This window comes from Peromyscus californicus, unplaced genomic scaffold, assembly GCF_007827085.1.
Source record: "Peromyscus californicus insignis strain IS unplaced genomic scaffold, ASM782708v3 Scaffold_6__1_contigs__length_162567912, whole genome shotgun sequence".
Taxonomy (NCBI): Eukaryota; Metazoa; Chordata; class Mammalia; order Rodentia; family Cricetidae; genus Peromyscus; species Peromyscus californicus.
Window position 1 is genome coordinate 15,846,636 of NW_026294584.1, and position 24,402 is coordinate 15,871,037.

At 42.7% G+C, this 24,402-nt stretch overlaps 1 protein-coding gene across 2 annotated transcripts in view; it reads left to right on the plus strand.

The window, feature by feature from the left end:
• The window catches only part of Pttg1ip2 (PTTG1IP family member 2), a 45,963-nt gene that overhangs the window by 4,011 nt on the left and 17,550 nt on the right, over positions 1 to 24,402 (plus strand). The window contains exons 2-5 of one of the 2 annotated variants that reach the window (XM_052719949.1): positions 9,812 to 9,858; positions 20,253 to 20,346; positions 21,886 to 21,979; positions 23,121 to 24,110. In XM_052719949.1, the coding sequence (XP_052575909.1) occupies positions 9,812 to 9,858; positions 20,253 to 20,346; positions 21,886 to 21,979; positions 23,121 to 23,277 (392 nt within the window). In that variant the 3' untranslated portion in view covers positions 23,278 to 24,110. Of the gene's footprint in view, positions 1 to 9,811; positions 9,859 to 13,760; positions 14,683 to 20,252; positions 20,347 to 21,885; positions 21,980 to 23,120; positions 24,111 to 24,402 lie in introns of those variants that run through there. The other variant, XR_008214302.1, reaches the window with a different exon arrangement.

A 24,402-nucleotide genomic window follows, 5' to 3' on the forward strand; every position in this document is an offset into this window, starting at 1 on the left:
TCCATAAGCTCATAGGGAGTGGTTAGGAGGTGTGGCTTTATTGGAATAGGCGTGGCCTTGTTAGAGGAAGTGTGTCACTCTCAGGGAGGGCCTTGAGGTCTCATATATGCTCAAGATGCTGCCCAGTGAGACATCATTTTCTATTGCAAAATGTAAGACTGTCAGCTATTTCTCTAGCACCATGTCTGCCTACATGCCATTGTGCCCCATCATGATGATAATAGACTGAACCTCTAATCTGTAAGCCACACCAATTAAATGTTTTCCTTCGAAAGAGTTGCTGTGGTCATGGTGTCTCTTCACAGCAATAGAAACCCTCAAAGAATTTAGTTATATTGATGCCAGATGTCTCTAGACATTGTAATTATATCCCTCATAGAAAAAGATGAGATTTGCTAGATCAGCAACATTCTGGATATTGTAGAGAGAAGTGACCAGTGATATTCCACAAAAACTAGGAAAGAGTGATGTTCTAGAAGTCATGAAAAATGTGATTGCACAGAAGGAAATAAACACAAGAAACAAATATAAAACCAGGCTGGGGCTTGGAAGATGGTGCACTGAAGAAAGCTACTGACCCTCAAGCATGAAGACCAGGGTTATATGCCCAGAAACCATGTAAAGCCAGATGTGGTAACACACATCTGTCATCCCCATCTGTGGCAAGAGGGAAGACAGACATGTTAATTCCTGGAAGCTCATGACCAGTTAATTTGGCATATGCAATGGTAAATAAGAGACTTACTTCAAAACAAGGCAGAATGTGAGAACCAACACTGGAGGCTGTCCTCTGAGATCCACACATGTCCTTGGTGTATGTGAACCTGCACACACACACACACACACACACACACACACACACACACTTACAAATGCAAACACAAATTGATGGGTGTACCATAAAATGCTGATCCACACTCATCAAAAATGCCCAGGTCATGACAAGGACAAACATTAAGCCCTGTTGCAGATAGAGGACACAAGATGACTGAAGGCAATATGGAATCCTGTAAGACCTTGAAGTACAAATAAGACATTAGGATAAAAAAACAGTGAAATTCTGGGAAAATCTGGAGTTCAGTTCAAAACAATACATTAATTTTGGTTTCTTAGTTTTTGAAGCTTATTTAATTTTATTTATTACCATTGTGAGTATATTGTGTAACTATAGGTCAGCCCCTGCTACAGTGCACACGTGGAGTCAAAGAACAACCCTGTGCACTCAGCTCTCTCCTTCCACCTTTATGTGGCCTTGAACTCAAGCACTCAGGCTCACAAGGCATGTGCCTTTACTCACTGAGCCCAGCTTGCTGGCCCTAGTTTCTTTGTGTGATCTGTACTACGGACAACAGTGGCCAGGTCATTCCTCCTGAAATAAGCCTGGAGCAGCATCTTAGACATTCTTGAAGCCATAGAATTTTTTCTATTTGCTTTACCTTTCATTGTCTTAATGTTCCTGCAGGAGTTCTAACATTCTTCAGGGGTAGGAAAAGAACCAATGATCAATAGGATTTAATTTGAAAGCTGAACTGTAAGGTTTTTTCCCCCAGCCAGGTGAGCTCTGTATCTAATTAATCTGAAATTAAATAAACCTATGAATTCTACCACAATGTAATAGGTAGAATGACTTATTATTCCTGTATTATAAAATATGAACATCAGATATAAACTTTTTTTCAGAAGCCATTAGAGTAAAAACATGAGCCATCAAAATGAGGTTTTTGAATTTGAACTCACAGTTTTCATTCTAGAACTTTCAAATATTAGTGATACTATTATGCTATCACTTTTCTACAAAAGAAAAAAATCTCCATCTGGGACGGATGAAGGATTCACAACACGCCCCCACGGTCGGGCATGTTTGCATATGCCCGGCGGACACTTCCGCCTAGCCAGTTCCAGGTCAGGATAGCCATTTCCGGTCAGGGCATCTCGCGTGACCAGGATGCCCGGTGGACCTGGACACTTCCGCCTAGCCAGTTCCAGGTCAAGATAGCCATTCCGGGTCAAGGCGTCTCTCGTGACCAGGATCTGTGACGTTGCATGGCTACGTAGGCGCGCAGCGTAGCCATGTGATCTACATGCATGCACGGAGTAGTGATGTCGACCTGTGCATGCCCAGCCTTTAAAAGCCGGCGCCATGTTCCCAGTTCATCCTCTCCTCCACACACGTGTTTCCTACAGACCTGAGCACTCTCTGTCCCTTTTATCTTTAATAAAACTCTTATTAGCGGATTCTGTCATGTTTCGTGACATTTCCTTGCAGGGTAAGGGCACAGCGCCGCAAATAACTAACATTTTTGGTGCCATGGGAAAGAAGGCCATTGGGCCCAGGCTTGTACCACCAGCCCACGAAGGGCACCAACAAAGCCTTGTCCAAAATGTTACCAAAAGGGTCACTGGTCAGTTGACTGTCCTAATGTCCCAAGTGACATAGGAACGCCAGATAAAGACCACCTTCCGACTGACTTTCTAGGCTTGACCTACAGCGAGGACTGACCCTGCCCGGTTTCTGCCCCGGCCACTCCCATCTCACACAGGGAACCAAGGGTAATAATAAAAGTGAATGGGCACCCCATCTCATTCCTTTTGGACACTGGAGCTACCTACTCTGTCCTGAGAGAGTTTTGGGGGCCCACCTCTCCTGCTCATCTCCCTATTGTCGGGGTTTTAGGGCAGCCTTACGGAGACCTGTCAGGAGACAGGTAATAAACCTATCTCTGGCTAGATAGCCACCCTGGGTGTTATAGTCCCAGTGTGGTTCTCAGTCAGGAACCGCCTCAGCTCCTGGAGGGTGTGAAAGGTTAGTCTGATGAATTTTATCTGCATGGGTCCTAGCCTGTTCCCATACCCACCTGCGCTCCTCAGGAAGTAAATTATTAGAAAGTATCATGAATATTTCATGAAAGGTGAGACTATAAGATTGAATTATATATTGAAACTGTTTAATAAAGGAAGCAGAATTAGAAGTATAAGGACCCAGCTTACTCTGAGAGAGTTCTGTGAGAGAGAATGGAACATGAACTTTAATCAGTCCTTCCACACCAGCCACCTCTCGCAAAGGGAGAACAGTGGAAGGTTTTGGATGGCCGGAATAGGGTAATTTAGCAGTTCTAGAGCAGGTGGTAGGAGGAGTGAAGTTTGGAGCCAGGGCAGGGCCTTTGGAAACGACCACTGCCGAGGGAGGAGCAGCTGCTGCCGAAGGGAGATCAGCTTTAGATGGAGAAGAATCCGGAAGGGGAGCTGAAGGAACAGTTGCCCTAGGAATAGGAGTTGGAGCTGGAGGCCGAACAGGTGGAGGTTCGTTAGCAGGGTCTAGAGTTAGAGATTCCGGAGTCAGAGAATCCTCCGGTTTAGGCATAGCTAAGAGCATATGAGCAGGAGAGAAGGAATCCAGAAGAGACGGTTTAGCACTGAGAAAGAAAAACGCTATAACGTAGGGCAACTCTTTCCATCTGCCTGCATGCTGATAGAAATTAGATAACTCCCATAAAATATCAGGATCTAAGAAGCCGCTTGGCGGCCATTTTTTGTTGTTTTGTAAAGCATACTTTGGCCATTTCTTAGTACAGAGACGGGTTAGCTTAGGAATCTTTATGTAAGGCATTAAGCTGAGAGGTTTTAAAGCTTCAAGAAGGCAGCCTAATGGAGAGGAAGGACTAACAGGGTTGGAAGCCTTGTTTCCCATGTCTGCAGTGGAGAGGCAGAAAAATAAAAAAAATAAAAAACAAACGTGATCCAGAGCCAAGGCCCCAGGCATCCCCAAGGCCAAGGATGGATACTGGGCACAAGCCGCTCCTTGGCTCATCAGCCACAGAAGCGGGGGCCCCGCCACGTGAGGAAAGGATTCCCCAGGAATCCGGACAGCGTCTGCCACTTCGTCAAGTTGGATGAACGTGTCGGCCCTCACGTCGCCCCCAGGATGCACCCAACTGTGGTGGTCCCACTGCGAGAAATATCTCAGGTTGCAGACGTGGGAGATGGCTAGAAATTTAGACCTGTGATAGGGGCTGACCGTAGCCAATAAAGACCGTGGCCGGGGGTTCCCCCGGTCTCAAGAATACTTGTGAGGTGCCCGACAATCAACGGTCGTTCTCACAGATTCAGGAAACCGCTTACACTGGCCGAGAAGTGGGGGACTCACCAATTGGAGAAAGCAGTGTTGGATGGAGTTTGGATGCAGTCAGGCGAATGGACAGCAGTCTGTCATGTATGGAGCAGAGTTCCTGGTTTGTGTGAAGCAGTCCCCGATTTATGGGTTTCCAGGCACAGGGCGCCCGGAAGCGCCCGCTCAGTTCACAGCACCAAAAATGTTAGTTATTTGTGGCGCTGTTCCCTTACCCTGCAAGGAAATGTCACGAAACATGACAGAATCCGCTAATGAGAGTTTTATTAAAGATAAAAGGGACAGAGAGTGCTCAGGCCTGTAGGAAACACGCATGTGGAGAAAAAGAAGAACCGGGAACATGGCGCAGGCTTTTAAAGGCTGGGCATGCACAGGTCGACATCTATGCATGCGCGTAGATCACATGGCTACGCTGCGCGCCTACGTAGCCATGCAACATCACAGATCCTGGTCAATTAGACGCCTTGACCCGGAAATGGCTATCCTGACCTGGAACTGGCTAGGCGGAAGTGTCCGCCGGGCATATGCAAACACACCCAACCGTGGGGGCGTGTTGTGAACCCCTCAAGGAGTTTTTTAAGTTTTGTGGCAAAACAGGATGAAGAATTGCAGGTTTCTTTTTTAAATAAAGGATTAATAAATTAGCCAGGAATGTCTTTGTAAAACTGTTCTGACATCAAAGGAGTTACTAAACTATTTTTAAAGTGTGGTATATTAACTATATGGCAATATTGACAATTTGCTTATTTTGATCATCTTTTGGAAGTTGTTTTTTAAAAGCTGCCTAATCAACATTGGATAATAACATTTCATATTTTTCCAGAAACTAGAAGAAATGAGTTGGGGATTAAATTGTAATGATGGAGTGTCTTAGTCACTGCTCTATTGCTGTGAAGAGACAGCATAACCAAGTAAACTTATAGAAGAAAGCATTTGGTTTGGGGACTTGCTGACAGTTTCAGAGGGTGAGTCTATGACCATCATGGTAGGGAGCATGGCAGCAGGCAGGCAGGCATGGCAGGAGCCATAGCTGAGGCTGTATAAGCAGCCTATCTACAAGCAGGAGGCAGAGCAAGGGACGTTGGGCCTGGTTGTTATGATACAGCACACAGGAGGCCTTGGCAGGTTGGACCAAGGTGCCCTGGTGGATGAGGGAGACATGCCATGCAGATGTGGCAACAGGCTGTGGTGTGGACCAGTGAAAAGCTACACCATGCAGACATGGCATCCATGTGGAAAGTTTATTGGGGGAAGGGAGAAGGGAAGGGAGGGAAGGGAAAAGGGAAGGGAGAGAAAGAAGGTGCACACCTCATGGGAATAGAGAGAAAGAGTGGGGGAGGTGGGGGAAGAGGAGTTTTCTCTTAAAGTGGGCTTTATAGAAGATGACATCAGGGCACTGGGCAGGCCAGGTTATTATTTGTTTATTGGCCAGGATTCCAAGAAGTGGGTCTGAATGCTAACATTCTTCCCTTTTTGTTTATTATAAAAAGGTAAGTTATGGATAGCAAGTGGGGGGATGAGGGAGCCAAATTCTTGAGACTGCTTCCTGCTGAGTTGGGATAAAGTTGGGTAGAGGTCACACACAGTGGGAGGTGTGAGGGAAGAAGCTTTCAGTTAGCTGTCATTGTGGAGTCCTCTGTCGTCTGTTCCCTGAGGGAGCTGAGAAGGCAGGTTGCTAGGAGAAAAAAATAGATTGTTTTCATCGGCCCCATGAGTGGGGCTAGCCATAAGAAGAGTGATACCTGCCAGAAAGAATGGAACAGGGAAGTGTCCTGGTTGTACAGAAGAGGCAAGGGTGAATGAGTGAGACATGAGAACAGATATGCCCTTTAGTCTGGAGTGGTGATATCAGCAGTGAGGTTCCAGGAGCTTGGGGGAATGGCACACCAAATCAGGAGTACAAGAGCTGTTTCTCTGGAGGTGGAAATGCATCCATCCTGTAAAGGTGTCAGTAAGAGTTAAGAGATGTGGAGCCTTTTTATGAGCAGGAATGTGGGTGAAATCAACCTGTCAGTATTCACCTGGTTGGCATCCTGGGTTGGTGGTTGGCATCCTTGGAGCTGGTGCAGGGGCTGGCTATCTGGAGGACCCCCTGTGGGTTGACCTTGGTACAGGCAGGAGGTGTGAAACTGCAAAATATGTTTGAAAATGGGTGGGGACAAAATGGGCTCTGGAGACTGTTAGTTTTCATCAGACCAGATTTCTTTTCTTTTTCCCCATATTTATTTATTTATTTATCTATTATCAGCTTGACACAGTATAAATTCTTATCCTAATAGTGAAATGTTTCATTGAGGCTTGCCCAGTAATTGAGTAAACCCAAAACTTATTATAAGCCACAGTCATCCTAGGATCCCCCCTGCTTTATAGCCTCCTTGGTTCTGTGGGTTGCAGTCTGATTGTTCTTTGCTTTATATCTAGAATCCACTTATGAGTGAGTACTGGTGAGTGGTGCTGGCATAACTGGATATCAATATGTAAAAGATTACAAATAGATCCATATCTGTCACCGTCCACAAAACTCAAGTCCAAGTGGATCAAAAACCTCAACATAAATCCAGTTACACTGAACTTGATAGAAGAGAAAGTAGGAAGTACTCTTGAATGCATTGGCACGGGAGATCACTTCCTAAACATAACACCAGATTTCTTGATACAGTAGCAGAACTTCCCCCAGGAACCTGCAAGTGTCTGTAAGAGAGCTGGAACAGATTTACATCTTGGTGTCATAGCAAAAGGCTACGGCTTTGGGTTAAAAGGCATGAACATTTTTAGAAGACAACCAGAGAAAATTTAAAACTCTGAACCTTTGAAGTTTCATCTGAAACCCATTAATCCTGGACTATGAAGCCTGTGAACGAGACACATCTGTCTGTATTTTTAACAGGAAACTTATTAATGAGTTATTAAGGTGCTTGTCGCCTTGGCGGTGGTGGTGGGAGCTGTAAGATTGGCAAATCCTGGTCTTCAAACACCATCAGATCTCAGAAGCATGAGTAAGTGAACAGCTGAGACAGCTTTCCAGCTATGTAGGCCATCCCAGGTTTCTCAAAAGTGGGAAGGAGGGGTCTCATGTACCCCTGTGACCCGAGGAAGAGGTTAAACCAATAGGTAGCTCCTGAGTTCAGTAGAAGGTCAATGGACTTGCCCACTACCTGCAGCATCACCCCAGGTTTGGAGCGGGAATGGGAGTCACCAAGTCTAGACACCGTCAGTCCTTAGTCACCGACAGGCTTAGGAGTTCAAAGGCCAGGAGAGTCAAAAGCCTGTGTTGGTGAGGCTGGACCTCTGTGGCATGGCATAGAGGACATGGGCCTTGTGGGTGGCTGGGGGTCAGGGCAATAACATGACCAGTGGCCCCAGGCTGCATTTGATGCAGGCTCCTGGCCGAGTTGACTTGGGCTGAGCTTGGGAGGGTTGGGGTCTCATGGTGGACTTCCCTTGTCCCCTGGGGGATGGGGTGGTGGTGGTGGCCTAAGGGCAGCTGCCAAGGTGTGGGCTTGGAGCATAGCCTTCTGTTGCAGCTGGGCCCATTGGGAAGGCTCAGCTGTGTCTTTTCAGGTGTTAAAAAAGCTATTTTCACCAATTCCTGTATGGGGATTGGGGACCCTCCTAAGCCCCTTTAAAGCTTACTAATATGTAAGTAAAAGTGAGAAGGTTCGGCATAAATTGGTCTTTGTTAGCCTGAATAGACCTTAGATAAGGAGAGACGTTTTTGTAGTTTTGTCGTGGTTATGAATCTCAATATAAAACACCTGACATGCAGGTGGTCTTAGGCTACCCTGGTAAAAGAGGCAAGATCATTAAGGGCGTGCTGCCTTGCCCATAGGGAAATGTAAGCTGGCTGGCTGATGCCTGAGAGCCCTGGAGAGAGGGAGAGAATAGGTCTCCTGGCCCTGCCCACAGGAGCACCCGGGAGCCAGCCTTCGAGGCTTGAGTCCTGGCCCCATAAAACAATGCATGGTGTGTGGAAGAGCTTTCCTGGGGTGGTGGGGACAAAGCTGACCTCCCCCACCACTCCCCACCCCCTGCAGAGATGGTCCGAGCCATCCCATCTTTGAGACAAGGACAGGAAGTGACTTTCCGCTGCCCTTAATAAAGATGGCACCTGACCACGTGGTCATTTTTTTTTTCAATCCTAGCAAAGATGGCTGTCAGACATGTGGCTGATTAAAAATGTTGGCAATCCAAAATGGAATCATGTTATATCTGCTACCCCTTGGGCTCGGGAGTCAGCGGGGCAGGGAACCCCACCCCATGCACCTGAGGGTCCCCACCCCCATTGCCCCAGCTCCAGGCTCACCTATCATCCTGGGGTGGGACTCAGGGCTGCATACCACCTGCCATCAGGAGAACCCTGGCTGGCATGCCCCTCACCCCACTCCCCACGGGCTCCCACACCAAGTCGGGCATTCCTGGGGCCCCAGGCCTCAGCCTCAGCCCACCCCTTCCCTAGTAGGCAGTTGCAGGAAAGTGTGATAAGGCCAAGGTTGCAGGTGGAACAGGCAGACAAGGTCCTGGCAACAGAGTTGAGAGAGAGAGAGAGAGAGAGAGAGAGAGAGAGAGAGAGAGAGAGAGAGAGAGAGGAGAGGAGAGGAGGCTGGAGATGAAATTACAGACAAGGAGAGGGATAAGGCAGACAGTTTTAAAGGGTGCACATGCTGTGGAAAGGGACCTGGGTGACAGGTGATGATGTCACTGCTTTGGCAGAGACTGGAGGAGCATGAGGATGTGGGCTAGAGCTGGGATAGGAGAGAGAGGTGCTTTCTCCACAAGTGAGGTAGAAGGGCCAACAGACTGACCTCCAGTGCCCCAGAGGGTCAGCGAGATCCAATGACAGCACAGGATAGCCAGTGGATGATCATCCAAAGGCTGTGGGCGGCGGCGGCGGTGGGGGGGTACTGAGTCGGCACGAGTTGTCCCATAGGAACAAGGGACTGAGGGCAGAGCCTAGGGGAGACTGGAGAAACCAAGATGACTCCTCACTTGTGGGAAATGGCCAGAAGGGGAAAGTGCCAGGAGGGCCTCTGACAGTCACATAGCACCAATGTTTTGATATGGCATGCATGCAGGAGCCCTTGGCGGCTTGGGCCAAGGTGCCCTGGTGGGTGAGGGAGACATGCCATGCAGACACAGTGGCGGGCTGTGGCATGGAGCAGTGGAAAGTTACACCATGCAGATGTGGCATCCACGTAGAAATTTTATTAGAGGAAGGGAGAAGGAAAGGAGAGCGAGGGAGGGAGGGAGGGAGGGAGAGAGAGCGCACACCTCATGGAAATAGAGAGGAAGTCAGGGGAGGAGTTTTTATCTTAAAGTAGGCTTTACATAAGATGATGTCAGGATGCTGGGCGGGCCAGGGTATTATTTATTTATTGGCCACGATTCCAAGAAATGGGTCTGAATGCTAACACTGATGTGAGCTTCTAAACCTATAAGCCACACCTACTCCAGCAAAGCCACCCCTCCTAATCCTTCCTGAACAGTTCCACCAACTAGGGACCAAGCATTCAAATACATGAGCCGACAGGGCTGTTATTATTCACACTGCCACATGAGAAACTATCTAGGTGTGTGTAAATAAAAAAGCAAAATGTTTGAATACGAATGAATATAGCTTGAAACAGGAATACATTGAGCAATAAATTGGCTTTGGTTTTAATTTTTATGCTTTTTATTTTCTTGTAGAATGTGCTCAAAAGCAAACTTGTCCATTGTGTACCCAAGACAAGAGAGTAAGTTAATTTTCTTATGAATAAATTGTCCTGGGAATGTTATAAACTCACACATTTATAGTTGTCATCTGAAAGATGTGCTAAGTTTTGTTTCCTACACTTTTATAGCAGAAATGAATAATAACAGCTATGAAGATATGTCCCTTTACTGTAAACCATTCTTTATGGGTCTAGAATAAATAATGGAAATACTTTAGTACAAACATGTACTTCCATCCAACAAAAAGAAAACAAGCTTTTGCTTGAAAAAGGAAATCACACCAAAATGTTGGAAGAATTTTTGTAAGGCAAGGAAAGAGATAGCTTTTGAAATATGGCAATATTTTCATTTCTAATCTCTAAAGACTAGAAAGAATGACACATGATCCTTAACCTCAGTGTAACTAAGATCCCCTTCTCTGATGATTAAATGTCTTTTATTATAGCTTTTTACTTCCAGCTTTGAAGAAAGCAACAAACAAACAAAAACCCCAACAGTGATGGAACAAACAGTTACCGGTTTGTACACAGCTGTGCAGCAACACCTGAACAACCACTCAGGTCTGACCTTTCTTAGAGAACTGACCACATCACAGAGAAGGGACACAATCTGGTGACGGTCTCTGTCACAGTGAGCTGGACAAATGTCACCTGCTTCCGCTCTTCTTCCAGGTCACTCTTGTGTTTTAATGAAGAGAATTCTCCACCCAGTTCCCACCATTTTACCCACTTTCCTCAAACAGCACTGGCTCAGACACACACCGTCCAGGTGTCCTCTCTTCCTCAACTCTGATAACAGGGATCACACCACACCCTGAGCCCTGAAACACCCATGGTGCCCATTGTTTCCTCTTCCTGGCACTCTTCCTATGCATATGCCTCAATGAGGTAAGACTACCCACCTTCCCACTCAGTCCTTTAATCCCCTCAGTTTCCTTCAGGTGATTGCCACCCACAACAGGCTCCCTTCCTTCTTGTGAATTCGAATGCTATATACCTGAATTCATCCCCCCACCTTTTTGTTGTTAATTGTTTTGCAATGCAAAATTTCAAACATATAAAAGTAGAGGAAACATACCTGGGGACTATGGCATGAGCTCCTTGTCCTTCCTATTTAGGAAGCTGAGGTGGGGAGATCGCTTGAGTCCAGGAGTTGAAGGCCAGCCTAGGCAACTGAAAAAGAACCCCATCTTTAAAAAATAACATAGGAGATAGTATAATAAAACTGTATACCACTAAGGATCATCTTGGGTAACTTTGTCTCATGAATGTCTCCTTTCCAAGTAGATATTTTGAAGTCAATAATCATACAGATATATTGTATTTGTAAATAGTGACCCTCTATATATGTCTTCAATAAAGACTTTAAAGTCCTGCATCTATAATCACACCTAAAAATTAACAACTAATTACCCAGTTATTTTTTTGTTTCGTATTTATTTTTGTTTAAATCAGATTCACATAGTGTAATTGGTTGATACATACCTTAAGCCTCTTTGGGTCTATACATTCTTTTTCCATTCTCTTTCTTTTATTGCAATGTCTTTGTTACAGAATAGATTATTGTCCTGCTGAGCTTCCTATAGGCTGGATTTTGCTGGTCACATCCACATTACTAAGATGGCTTTATCATGTTGTTTCCCTACTCCTGTTTTTATAAGGTTAGTAACTAGACATAAAGAGCCGGTCAGTTTCTGTAGGGACTTTTGGCAACAATATCTCATGCTGAAGACTCATGAGAAGGCTGATAAGACGGTGGTCTAGCCTTTGGTGATGTCAGCAGTAAATGATGTTCTCTTATATCCATTGTATCCTTAGGGGCTGCAAAAATGGCATTGACATACTTGCCTTCCTGTTTGATGCCGCTTACGTTGCCCAGCTCTGATTGGTCCTCTGATCTTCATATGCTCCAGTGCTACGTGTTCTTAGCCGGCCACGGCACAAGCCCATTGCATTAACGCCCATTGTACAGCTCATTGGCACAGCTACTGAGGCCATTGGATCCCAAGTACTGCCTGTTGTTTGCTCTTTTGGTTGGCAGCATTTCCTAAGAATGGCCATAGTAATAATTCAGAACATTGTAACCATCCTTAAAATGCCAATATTATCCACACTCCTTCAATCTCAAAAGGTGACTTGATCTTTTGATTTTATAGATAAAAACAGAGACTTTGGGTATTAACTTCACACACTAAATTATAGAATGGCTGTCATTTTTATTCAGAATTACATATCCTTATAGTTCTTCCTTAAAAGATTAATATCTCCTGCAGTTCTGCCATACTTCTTTTGGACTTATGCCTATGCATCTTTAAATTTTCTTTCATAAGATATATATTTTTTATTGTCATATTTCCTCTGTTCTCAATTCCCTAAGGACAAAGTTGGTGTTTTATTCACCTCTGTGTCAATATACCTCACACATTTCCCAGCACACATTTCCAGTTATTGAATGGAAAGCATTCAATAACTATTGAGTTAACTCTTGAGCTATTAGAAGAGGCTTAAATTACATTCAATACACTCTCTAATGTAACAAGGTACAGAATTTTATCTTAAAACATTTCTACACATAAACCATTATGACATGTCTGGAGATATGTGTATTTGAGGATAATGTAAAAACAATTCCCACTATCTCATAGGAATTAGTAAAAGGATGCATGATCAATGATCAATGTAGAATTAGAGTGTTGTGTTCTGAATAAAGATTCTGTGTCCTCCTAATAACTGGAAGGACTGAATTTTACTGACAGATTTTATTGTTTTCCACACTGCTACAAAGACCTGGTTTTTAGGTGGCAATTCCTAAAGCAACCAAGAATATTTGTGTTCTCCTTGGAGTCACACAGGATGACCAGATGTTTGGCATGTCTTGGAATGTCCTACTTTATATTCATTGTTTCACTTATCTCAAGAAAATTGTCACACCAGCACCTAATTTCCCCCAAACATTATAGCTTGAGTTCACATCGTGTATGTTCTTAAGTGAAAGAGAATATTTAGATTCTGTCTGAATATTTTCCTTGTAGTCTGATAGCAAAGACCAGCCTTCCTAGAATTAGGAAATATTCTTGCCCAAATCAAATCCATAAAGAGAACCTTATTTAAAACCTCCCCCTCAACTCACTTCTCATAAACACAGCATACGGAAAAGAAAAGGCTGGGGCTAGGGAGCTGGCTAAGCAGGTGAAGTGCCTGTCATGGGGCACGAGGAACCGAGTTAGGAGCCTCAGGACCCACGAAGAAAGCCAAGCATGGTGGCATGCTTTATAATCCCAGGGCTGCCGAAGGCAAGACAGGTGAATTCCTGGAGTTTTCTGGCCAGCCAGCCTAGCCAAACTGGCCAACCTGGAGCCTGTGAGATACCCTGCGTTAAAAATAAGAGGGATACCTCCTGAGGAATGACACCTAAAGTGGGATTCCTGGCCTTCACATGCATGCACACACTCATCCTTTGAGCACACACATATACATATACACACTCACACACATACATACACACTCACATACACACACATACACACTCACACACACATACACACTCACATACACACACACACATACACCCTCACATACACACGCACACATACATACACACACACTCATTCTTTGTACACACAATACACACTCACACACACACATACTCATACACTCACACACCACCAAAATATTGATATATGTTCCATTAAAAGTAAAACTTCAGGCCGGGCGGTGGTGGCGCACGCCTTTAATCCCAGCACTCGGGAGGCAGAGCCAGGCGGATCTCTGTGAGTTCGAGGCCAGCCTGGGCTACCAAGTGAGTCCCAGGAAAGGCGCAAAGCTGCACAGAGAAACCCTGTCTCGAAAAACCAAAAAAAAAAAAAAAAAAAAAAAAAAAAGTAAAACTTCAAAAACCATGCCAACTAAAACAGGTTAAGCATCTTTGCCGGTCTTTTGTTGCCATTTAGAGTTTTACGTATCACTGTTGATTCTTTGAAATGATAGTTCTCAATCTTGATGTCACAATGGTAAGATTGTCATAAGTAAGTTTTGTTCTTGACTAATGAGAGCTGAATTTTGCAGTGGATTAAAAAAATAACTCAGAGTGGATTATAGGTTGTCTCTGCAATCAAGTCTTTTTCATTCATTGCATCCTGATATGGATTATAGTTTGGGACAGAAAGGAATGACATTACAGAAAGCTAAAGGGGACTTGTAAATCTCTCATGGCTTAACTTATGTGTTGACTAGCTCACATGCAAAGGCCATTATCATATGATTGTCAAACACATTTATAAATGCTGTGACTCACACTGTACCATGAAATCCATTTTAATACTCATTTTTCTGATAGTGAACACATACAAAAGTGTGTAGGGCATATGTAATAGGAGATTATGGATTCAAACCCAAATATGGCATTGGACATATATGTGTCACCCACATAAAGTCCTCCAATTATAAACAAACAAGAAGCAGTAATATGGATCATTGTCCATGGCAAGTATTACTGACACCTTACATGCTCTCGGCATGACCCTTCTTGTGGAAGATGCTTTTCTTTGAGATGTTTAAGGCCATCTGTCAGGCCTTATGTTCTCTCTTTCCTTCTGAACTATGTCAGTGTTTTTCCTCTTAAACTTTCTTTTAGAACCTATCTTTATTTCAAGGTGCATCTCCTTAGACTTGCCTCGATCCATACGTCAGGGCCAGTGAGATGGCTCAAGTGCTCACCACACCACCTGATGGCCCGAGGTTGATCCCCGGGACCCACAAGATGGAAGGAGAGAGCTGATTCCTGTAAGCTGACTTCTGACTTCCACATGCACACCATGGCTGTGTACCCGTGTGCACACCAACAATGTGAGAAAATAAATGCAATTTTTAAAACTTTGTAAATATACACACACCTTTAAAGACCCAGACCTGTTATCATTTCTTTGACTCTTAGAGGGCAGTCTGTTTCTCTGTGTTGTCTTCTTCCTTTCTAGCTCAGATGAAATAGGAAAAAAAATCCAAAAATTTTTTTCTTTCTAGTAGGCAATGTACGTATTTTACAGCTGCTTGCCACACGGTGTCATGCCATCTTTAGCAAACTGACTTGAAGATTACAAAGTCTCTTCGTAACCAAATGCCATGGCATTTTAAACCAGTCACTTGTTCTCCCAGACACCAGCTCAATCTTTGGTGATCTTGCCTTTCTCCAGGGCCCTCTTCATCCACTCACCTTTGCTTCCCTTACCAATTCCTCATTTCATGTTCCTAGATGAGGACATTTTTAAATCAATAGACTCCTCTCTGTTTTTGTAACATAAAGTATTTTAAAATTTGCTTTCATTTAAGATGTTTTCAGCCGGGCGGTGGTGGCACAAGCCGGGCGGTGGTGGCGCACGCCTTTAATCCCAGCACTCGGGAGGCAGAGCCAGGCGGATCTCTGTGAGTTCGAGGCCAGCCTGGTCTCCAAAGCGAGTTCCAGGAAAGGCGCAAAGCTACACAGAGAAACCCTGTCTCGAAAAACCAAAAAAAAAAAAAAAAAAAAGATGTTTTCATGCAACATATTTGGATCATATTCTTCCCCTCCCTCAACTCCTCACAGATCCTATCCCCTTCCCACCCAATTTAATGTTCTTTCTCTCTTAAAAAACAAAAACAAAAAAGACCCCATCCAAAGAAAGCAAAACAAACAAAAAGCACACATTAAAAAGCTAAAGGAACGAAAATAGACCGTGAAGTCCATTTTGTGTTGGCCAGCCGTTCCTGAGCCTGTGAAGCCCGTCCTTGAGTACGATGATACACTCATTGCAGAATATATTCAACTGAAGCAAACTGACTCCCCCCTCTCTCAGCACATATCAATTGCAAATAGCTTCTTAGGGGACTCGGTGCTGACTTGCCCTTCTTTGCACTAGAATTTTCTCTGGTTTGAACTTGTGCAAGTCTTGTGCATGCTGTCACACTCTGAGTGCACGTGTGCACCAGCCTCGGTGCAGCTGGAAAGCACTGTCTCCTTGGTGTCACCCAGCACCTTACACCCTTTCTGCTTCCTCTTCTGCACAGACCTCTGAGCCTTAAGGGGAGGGGTATGATAAACACATCCTGTTCAGGACTGAGCACTCCAGAGTTCCCCACACTCTGCACATCGTCCAGCTGGGAGTCTCAGTGTTGATCTACTACAAGGAGAATACTGATATGCTGCATGCTCATCCTGTGCACTCTTACCTGCAGTCATGGCTTCTATCGGAAACCCTTACACCTACCAGATCTCTAGCTTACAGTTGCTTGATTGACATTTCCTTCTTGGTATTTGTTTCAATCACTTCGAACATAAAATACCTTTCACTAAACTTATCATTTTGTCTTCTCTGAAGAAGCCTTATTTATTCCTGGCATCATTTTTCAAGAATTCTAATTTTAAAAATCTTTGACTCCAGCTAGGCAGTGGTAGCACACGCCTTTAATCCTAGCACTTGGGAGGCGGGAGGCAGAGCCAGGCGGATCTCTGTGAGTTCGAGGTCAGCCTGGTCTACAGAGCAAGATCCAGGACAGGCACCAAAACTACACAGAGAAACCCTGTCTCGAAAAAAACCAAACCAAACCAAAACAACAACGACAACAACAACAAAAACAAAACCTTTGACTCCTTTGCCTTCCAGAAAACACGTCTACTCTTTTCTTCCCAATGAAGCTATCCTAGACATCTTATACTGCTACTCTATCCCCACTTCCCTACCCCTGTCTCTCCAGTCTCTTCTCAAGCCTTAATCATTGTTAGATTTTTTTAAAATCAAATCACCTTTTAATTCCAAACCAATTCTGTCTCTATTGTTAAATAAAATAATATATAAACTCTCGTTGGACAGTCACAGCCCATCACAATCCAAGAGACATTTTTGCACCTTGCCACCATAATACTTGTGTTAGTGTTCTTCAGTGTCTCCTGCATCTCTCCCCTTCCCTATCTACATTCACTTGTTCCTCAAGACCTGTGCTACATTCTTCATATTGCTTGAAAAAAATCTAGTCTGGTCATTCTGGATGGGAGGGAATACTTTCTCTTGTTAAAACTATTGCATTTTAAATATTGACCATTTTGAAGTTATAAAATTCTTCCATTCAGAGATATAAATTTGTTTATGTCTAAAGTGTGCACATTGTGCCTTCCAAGAAGCAGAAACAATGCTTTGTTCATCTGTGTAACATCTGCTGGACCTGCCACCTGCCTTGTAAACTTTCTCTTGTTCTCTGCATCCTAACACCCATTGTCTGTTTGTCTGGTACCATGATATTATATCCTTTTAAGTACAATAGTAACAACACACTAGTCATCATTATGTATCTCTCCCCTTCCTGTATTTTTTCATTTTAATGACATTTCCATATGAAATATCTGCATAAAGTTGTTACAATAGGTTCTACTGCCAAATGAATATTCCAGTTTTCCTGTGGAGCAGTAGTAACCATTGCTCTAAAGCCTTTAGTTGCATTCTCAGTTGTCACATACTTGAGGTTAAGATTGTAAAGCTCTCATAGTTATTTGGTTCACCCTCCTTAGCTACAAGGAAAATTCCATGTAATTTGTTTTAAATTATACATTACCAATTTAGGGATGCTCAATATATTATACTGTTACTCTGGGCAATGAATATGAAGTTCTGTGCTTTGAAGACTTTTTGGACATAGTTACAGTAGTTAAGGTATCAAATCTTTTTTGTGGTTAAGTGGTAGAAACTCATCTCAAACTAATTTAATACGAGGGGGAATTCACTCCTTTCCAAAATTGAGTGGGTATGGCTTGATGCTCCGCTGAATCTCAGAGGATGTCACACTCTCATTTCTCCCCTTCTGTCTCCAGCCCCGAAACCAGCATATTGACCTCATTTTCTCCCACAGTACATGGATATTCTCCAAACAACCAAGGAAAAGGATCACTGCATATCTCTCCCAATGTCTATAACTCCAAAGAAATGTTCTAATTACTCCTATTTAGGTCAAACCAGCACTATAGACTGGCTAGAGGGATGAGCCACCTTGAGTGCCACTGTCTGGGTCAAATGAGCACTCTATTTGTAAGAAAGGTGTAGAGAGAGCTGATTGACGGCTTTAGAGCCACCTAGCACTGGCTGAAGATACCCACAAGGACAGAGGATATAATTATCAGGAGAAGTGGAAACACATGATGGGCAAACATTCAAGAAATCAAACTGCTTCCCTCTGCCACATTTCAGCCGCTGCCTATTCGGGACACACATTACATTTTACCTCTCTTCATATTAAAAAAAAATGCTTCAAGCAAAATAATGCTATCAGTCCTCACTAAAAATGACATTTAATCACAGTCACTGTGAGTTCTGTTCCCAGCTCTGAGTCTAGAGTCTCACACAGAAATGAACAAATCCTGCGTTTGGATATGACTCCACATGTTCCATGTCATCAAGTCAGCTACACAATCAAGAAAACAACTCCCCAGAATCCACTAGTCAATAGAAAAGAAAAATCAAGATAACAATAGTGAAAATGCCTATTCAGAATAGATAGTAGTTAGTGGTATTGTAACAGAGTCTATGCTGTGCTCTCATCCTGAGTTCCCCAGGCCAAGCATGAGTTATTTGGCCACCAGATATCTGGACATCCAGGACAGGCATCCTAAAGACCTCCGTTTTTCAGAGAGAGAGAGAGGGGCATAGGAGAAAATATCTCCTTTGAGGAGTGAGATACTTTAGGAGCTCCCCTGTGAACTTGTCATGATTACTGGGTCCTGTCAGTCAGCATAGCACTTGAATAACAAGTTTATCTCTGCTAGGTTTACATTTATTCTGGCAATTTTTCTCAAAACTCTGCTATATGCCATGAGCTTGACTCTTCGGAGCTCTGAGAACTAATAGCTAAGGTTAGCTGTAGGCCCTTGCCTTTGTAGTTCCAGTCTTTAAGCCACGGCCTAAGGTAACAGGTCTGTTGACCTAAGTGACATCAATCTTAGATTTTCTTTAACAGCTTGACTTGACCTTTGATCTTGACAAGTATGAACAAAAGCTGGTCTGTGATTCTTTACATTGAGTGAATCATTAACTGTACTAGTTTTGGGATTCTGCAGCAGGGAGTAATGTGAGTCAATTTGGCTTCATCTCCCATAGTGGTTTACAAGTTCAGAACTGGGCTGCCATCTTTACTAGCTGTATGATCCTATTATAAAGGTCACTGGCCTGTTCTGTGCTTTATTATCCTCGCCTGTATAGTGACTAGCTTACAGGATTGTCATGAGAATGAAATGAATTAATTCATATGAAAGACTTAGAACAATGCTTGTTACAGGCTAAGGCCAGTGTGGCAGCCGTTAATCAGTCTGGACATTTTACAAAAAGCTTTATATTTATTTTATGTGTTTGAGTGTTTATTCACATGTATGTATGTGTACCACATGCTTGCCCAGAGCCCTCATAGGCCAGAAGAAGAAGTTAGATTCCTTAGAACTGGAGTTACAGGTGGTTGTAAGCCAGCTGATTTGGGTACTGGGAACTGAAACCCAGATCTTCTGAAAGAGTAGCAAGTCCTCTTAATGGCTGAACAAACTCTCCAGCTCCACTCTTGACAGGTTCTGATCTTTTCTCACACAGTAGTTCTCATCATTGTGCTTTCTGTACCTTATGTGGACAAGGGGTTTGAGTTCAGTCTTCCTATTTCCACGTGACTGTCTGATCACCAGAAGGTGTAGGGAACTGCACAAGGCTGACCGACAGCACCACCAATACTATCCATTACAGAGACAGGCTTCCCCAAAGGAAACAGTAGATGCCACAGAAAAGGGACTTGAGGAAGGTGTTAGAGACATTTTCACTACCTCATGCAGTTCTCAACATTGCTTCCTGATACAAGTTTTGCGTTGAATCCTCCAAATGCAGCATCTAAGAAAGGGCTTTAAGTGTGTGTGACATCTGTGTGACTGAGTTGTAGCAAAAATTCCATGACAAAATGAAGGATTCCAAGAATCCCAAGATAAGGGACAAGAACTAGGAAAAGATGAGGGCTGACCCATGGGTCATCTGTGGTTAAAACCAAAACCCAAACCCGAAACACATAGCAGAGTTGTCCTTTAACTAAAAGCAAAGACGTTCACTGGGTCACTGTTTGGAATTCCATGTTAGTCAGTTACTGACCCATGAGCATAGGAATCTCAAGGGCAGGGTGGTCCCCAAGGGTAGACATTCCCAAAGGGAACTTGTGAACCCCTGGCAGCCAATATTCACTGCTGCTGTGGTTTGAGAGCACAGGTCTGGTAATAAGGCTCTTCCCAGGCCACCAATGGCTTCTTCTTCTAATTCCAATAACAGTGTTGAGAATGGCTGGTATTTATTGAATACGTACTATACTAGTTCTAAAAGCTTCCTGTAGGTGTTGTTATCTTTTGACACTGCTTTTATTTTCTCTTTCACTTACAGTGTATTTGGTGCCGAGAAGAAAAGGTTTGCAAAAAGTACTGTTTTCCATATTCTGACTGTAAATTCAATTCCATATTCTGGGCAAACTGCAGAGGTGAGTTGTCCTCATTTAAATTTTTGTGACTTCATTTCGGTGGACTTGCAAGTAGGAGAAATGTGCTACATTTAAAGGACTTGAAATGATTACATTGTTTTAGTAAAATTCTCTAGTCCGGGGCAGCTTTTCAGTGTGCACACTGGCCTAAGCTCATTGGTTGTTCCAGGTGGAATTGATTCAAATTGAGTCAGGTAGAACCTTTGCGGTAATATGCGGTAGTTTAGGTTTCATTTGTAAAAGTCTCTGTTGTGTAACGTTCATAACCTGGTTAAGGGATGTTTGTGTTCTGATGTTGTAGAAACTTTTGACTCTGTGTGTGTGTGTGTGTGTGTGTGTGTGTGTGTGTGTGTGTGTGTGTGTGTGTGTGTGTGTGTATGTATATAAGTACATGTTAGTACTGAAATACAGATGTCCTGAGACCAGTGGTGTTGCGCTAACATATTTCCTCAGTGAATGTAGTCTATATTCAAAATTACCATTAAGAATGATGACTCCTTAAGACAGCAAATATCATTTACCAAAAAGAATGTTTATATTTGTAATGTCAAATTTGGACATGTTATATGGTAGTTAGTTACCAAGGCAGAAAAACTGTACTAATATTTTTCAGTGAAATTTCCAGAAAAGCTAAAACAAGTGATTTTCCAAGTGAACCTTACTCTTGTAAGAAAATCCCATCAGCCAGGTGGTGCATGCTTTTAATCCCAGCACTCGGGAAGCAGAGCCAGGCAGATCTCTGTGAGTTTGAGGCCAGCCTGGTCTACAGAGTGAGATCCAGGACAGGCACCAAAACTACACAGAGAAGCCCTGTCTTGAAAAAACAAACAAACAAAACAAACAAACAAAAAACAAAAAAAAAAAAAGAAAGAAAATCTCATCTACCAACCAGTTATCTGGTATTTTTTTCTTAATTGAAGTGAAAATACATAATTCTGTCTAAATCTGTTTGCTTCAGGTTCTATAGGTCTTTTAAATCATCTGTATTTGTACCTTATAAAGAAAAATACTTTGCATTCAATATGAACAGAAACTCTGATCTCCTATTTTGTGTTTTCCCTTTTAGTTCCTTTCATTGTATTCCAGGCTAATAAGCTATATAGTCTGAAGAAGGGGAAAGTTCATCAGAGTAGAAATCTGCTTTCCAAACAGGCATGGGGGTCTCTGATGACAAAAGGCTGGCGCTTCCACCACAAACCACCCTCTATTGTCTCCAGGCACCTTCACAGAAAAGGGCAGTCTGAGGCATCTACTGTCTTACTTGTGGAGAAAGTACCAGAAATGAAATAGAAGGCAAAATAAAGGGGAAAATGGTGTAATGGTCTGCTAACCTCTTCTACAACACAGATGCTTTTAACAACAGTGGTTGTTGTATTAATGGTAGTCTTAGAATGTATGTGTATGCTATTGTAGTCTCATTTTCAACAAAGATCTGATAAAGTTTATCTAAGAATCTAGATTGGATGATACTAGAAAAGTTAAAAAACATAAGAAATTTTTGATCTGTTATTAAAATATGTCTCTTTTCATCAATTTCAGTTGACATGTTTGGAATCGTGATGCTGATACTGGTTGTATTATTAGCAGTAGGATTCTTCTGGTATTGCATCGCCTATTACTTATACATGCAGGAGTATGTCATTTTATCCTTCCTAAGTATTCATTCTGGGATGATAGCACTGAAAAAAACACTAAGATAGTTACCAGGACAGAATTATAAGATGAAAAGAAAGAATAACCGAGTTTCTGGTCCCACAACCACCTCCAGGGGCTTTTGCTGAAACCATCCTTCGGTTTGGCTGTTTGTGGTTCTGCTGACTAACCTCCATGTAGTTGAACTAGATGGCTGCATACTTCATGCCACACCAACTTCACATACTATTACACTGAGCTCCCCCCATCAGTAAAACTGAACATTTTATCTTGTGATATCCTAATAATCTTGTGGTTGTTATTTTGCTATTATATATGTTATTTTGAGATCTTTCAACCATTTTTCACTGTTTTTAGCAACCTTAAGTTTACTAATATTTATATATTGCTTATCTTTTGGAATTGACTTAGTCCTTTTAATCCTCTGTTTTTATATCTGAGTCTTTTATTATAGACGTTCTATACCTTTGTTAATTGAGTGGGCACAGTATTCATGAGAGGAATTTATTCTGTCAAGGAGATGTTGTTCTTGACAATCCAGTCATCCTGGTTGGATTCTGGGGAGATGGGCTCAGCGGCAAAGCACTTGTCCAGCATGCACAGGGCCCTGGGTTCATTGCACAGCACTGAAAAGAGATTCTTATAGAAACAGCTGTCTTTATCTCAAAAATGGTTATTTCACTTGATAAAATTATGTTAGCATACAAACATTAAAGCACTTTAAAAGTTTTAAATATTAATACAGCATAGATTTGATATACTTGATGTTTTCTCAAATGCACCTGTTCTTTCTCAAAGTAATTATTATTTGATTGCACTGAGTGTCCCCATCACTAGAAATATAATGATGGAAAGATCAGTACTTTACCTTCATGTGGGACAGAGATGAGTGAAGACACAATTGCTGTCTTTATTGTTAATTGACTTTTACATGATATTCCATTTAATTCAGTTGTGTTTTTCTGAAAATATACTAGTTCTCCTGCTGAGTAGATAAAAAAGAATTCAAGTCAGTAAAGCAGAGATGATAAAATATTTTATAACTACACTCTATGTAATGAATTAAGATAATTTCGACTATAAGCAATCTTAAACTTCAAATTCACCATCATTTTGAACAGGCGGCAGATTTTTTATTATGCGAGAAATGGAGAAGTTCCTGGTTCCGGCTGGAATGCTGCCTCTGGCAAGTACTTTCATCCATTTGATAGGCTACCCCGGGCTTTTTCATTGACTGACAGCCAGCAGTCATGCTCTCACTGTAGACCACAGTGCTGAAGTCATGTAGGAAGCATGACAACAGACTTCAATATCCCCATTTTGAAATACACTTTTATAGCCTCAATAGTTAGACGAGGATTTGCAAAATAGTAATAGAATAATTGGAATATTGACAGGGAGTGTTAAAACTTGTAAACCATTTGGTGATTTAATTACTTCCCTTAACTGAGGAATTCTCGTGGACTCCCCCTTCATCTCCCCCAGTACAATACCCAATGTGCAACTCTTTCCCGGGTTCTCAGGGCTTTCGCTTAGCTACTCCCTTAGTTGGGACTCGAAGTGTAGCTTCCTCTGGCTGGTCACCTTTGTTTACACAAAGCAGAGAATGAATAGGCTTCTGGTTTGTGGATAGGAAAATATGGAGTTTATACAATGTTATTTAACCACGGTGCTTCTCACAAGGCAAGTGGGAGAAAGAGCATTCCTTCTAACCCACACTGGCTTCTTAGAAAATGAATCTGGATGATTTTCTGGCTTAGGGAGTCACTGAGTGTCCATTGATCTTCTGTCGCTGAGAACAACTAGTCTTGTGGTTTCCTCAAACATTTGGCCTTTTCCTCTTTGTCAAATTCCCACCCAGGCTAATACTACCTTATGTTCCTTGACCCCTAAATATTAAAATAGCAGTAGTATTAAAGTCACAGTAGTGTATTTATGGCATTTGTGGACATTTTATGGTTAATGTTTTTGAAGATTAAAACTTTAATGTTTTTATTGGATTTTTGTTAAAAGTATTTGAAAGGGTGACTTTATTTCCCTTTTTCTTAGCATATTATGAATAAATAACTGAAAAGGCAGATCTTTCAGAAAGAGGAGAGCTGTCTTCAATGGTAAGCTTCTCAGAAATGCTGCAGAAAATTTCTGTACCCCCGACATGTTTGTATAAAACAGGAATATATAATTAGAAGTATTGAGAAAGAAACACTAAACCTGTAAATTCTATGAACAAATTTCCATCCCTGAACACATTCACCGCGGGCAGCAGAAGATCGAGATGTGGGAGTTTCTGCGCCAGGCTTCTCTTTCAATCTGGCCTTAGTCTAGCCAAAGGGCTACTGATAAAGGTTATCTTTTTACAAACCACCTATTACATTGTGGATTTTTCCTAGCTTGTATTTAATT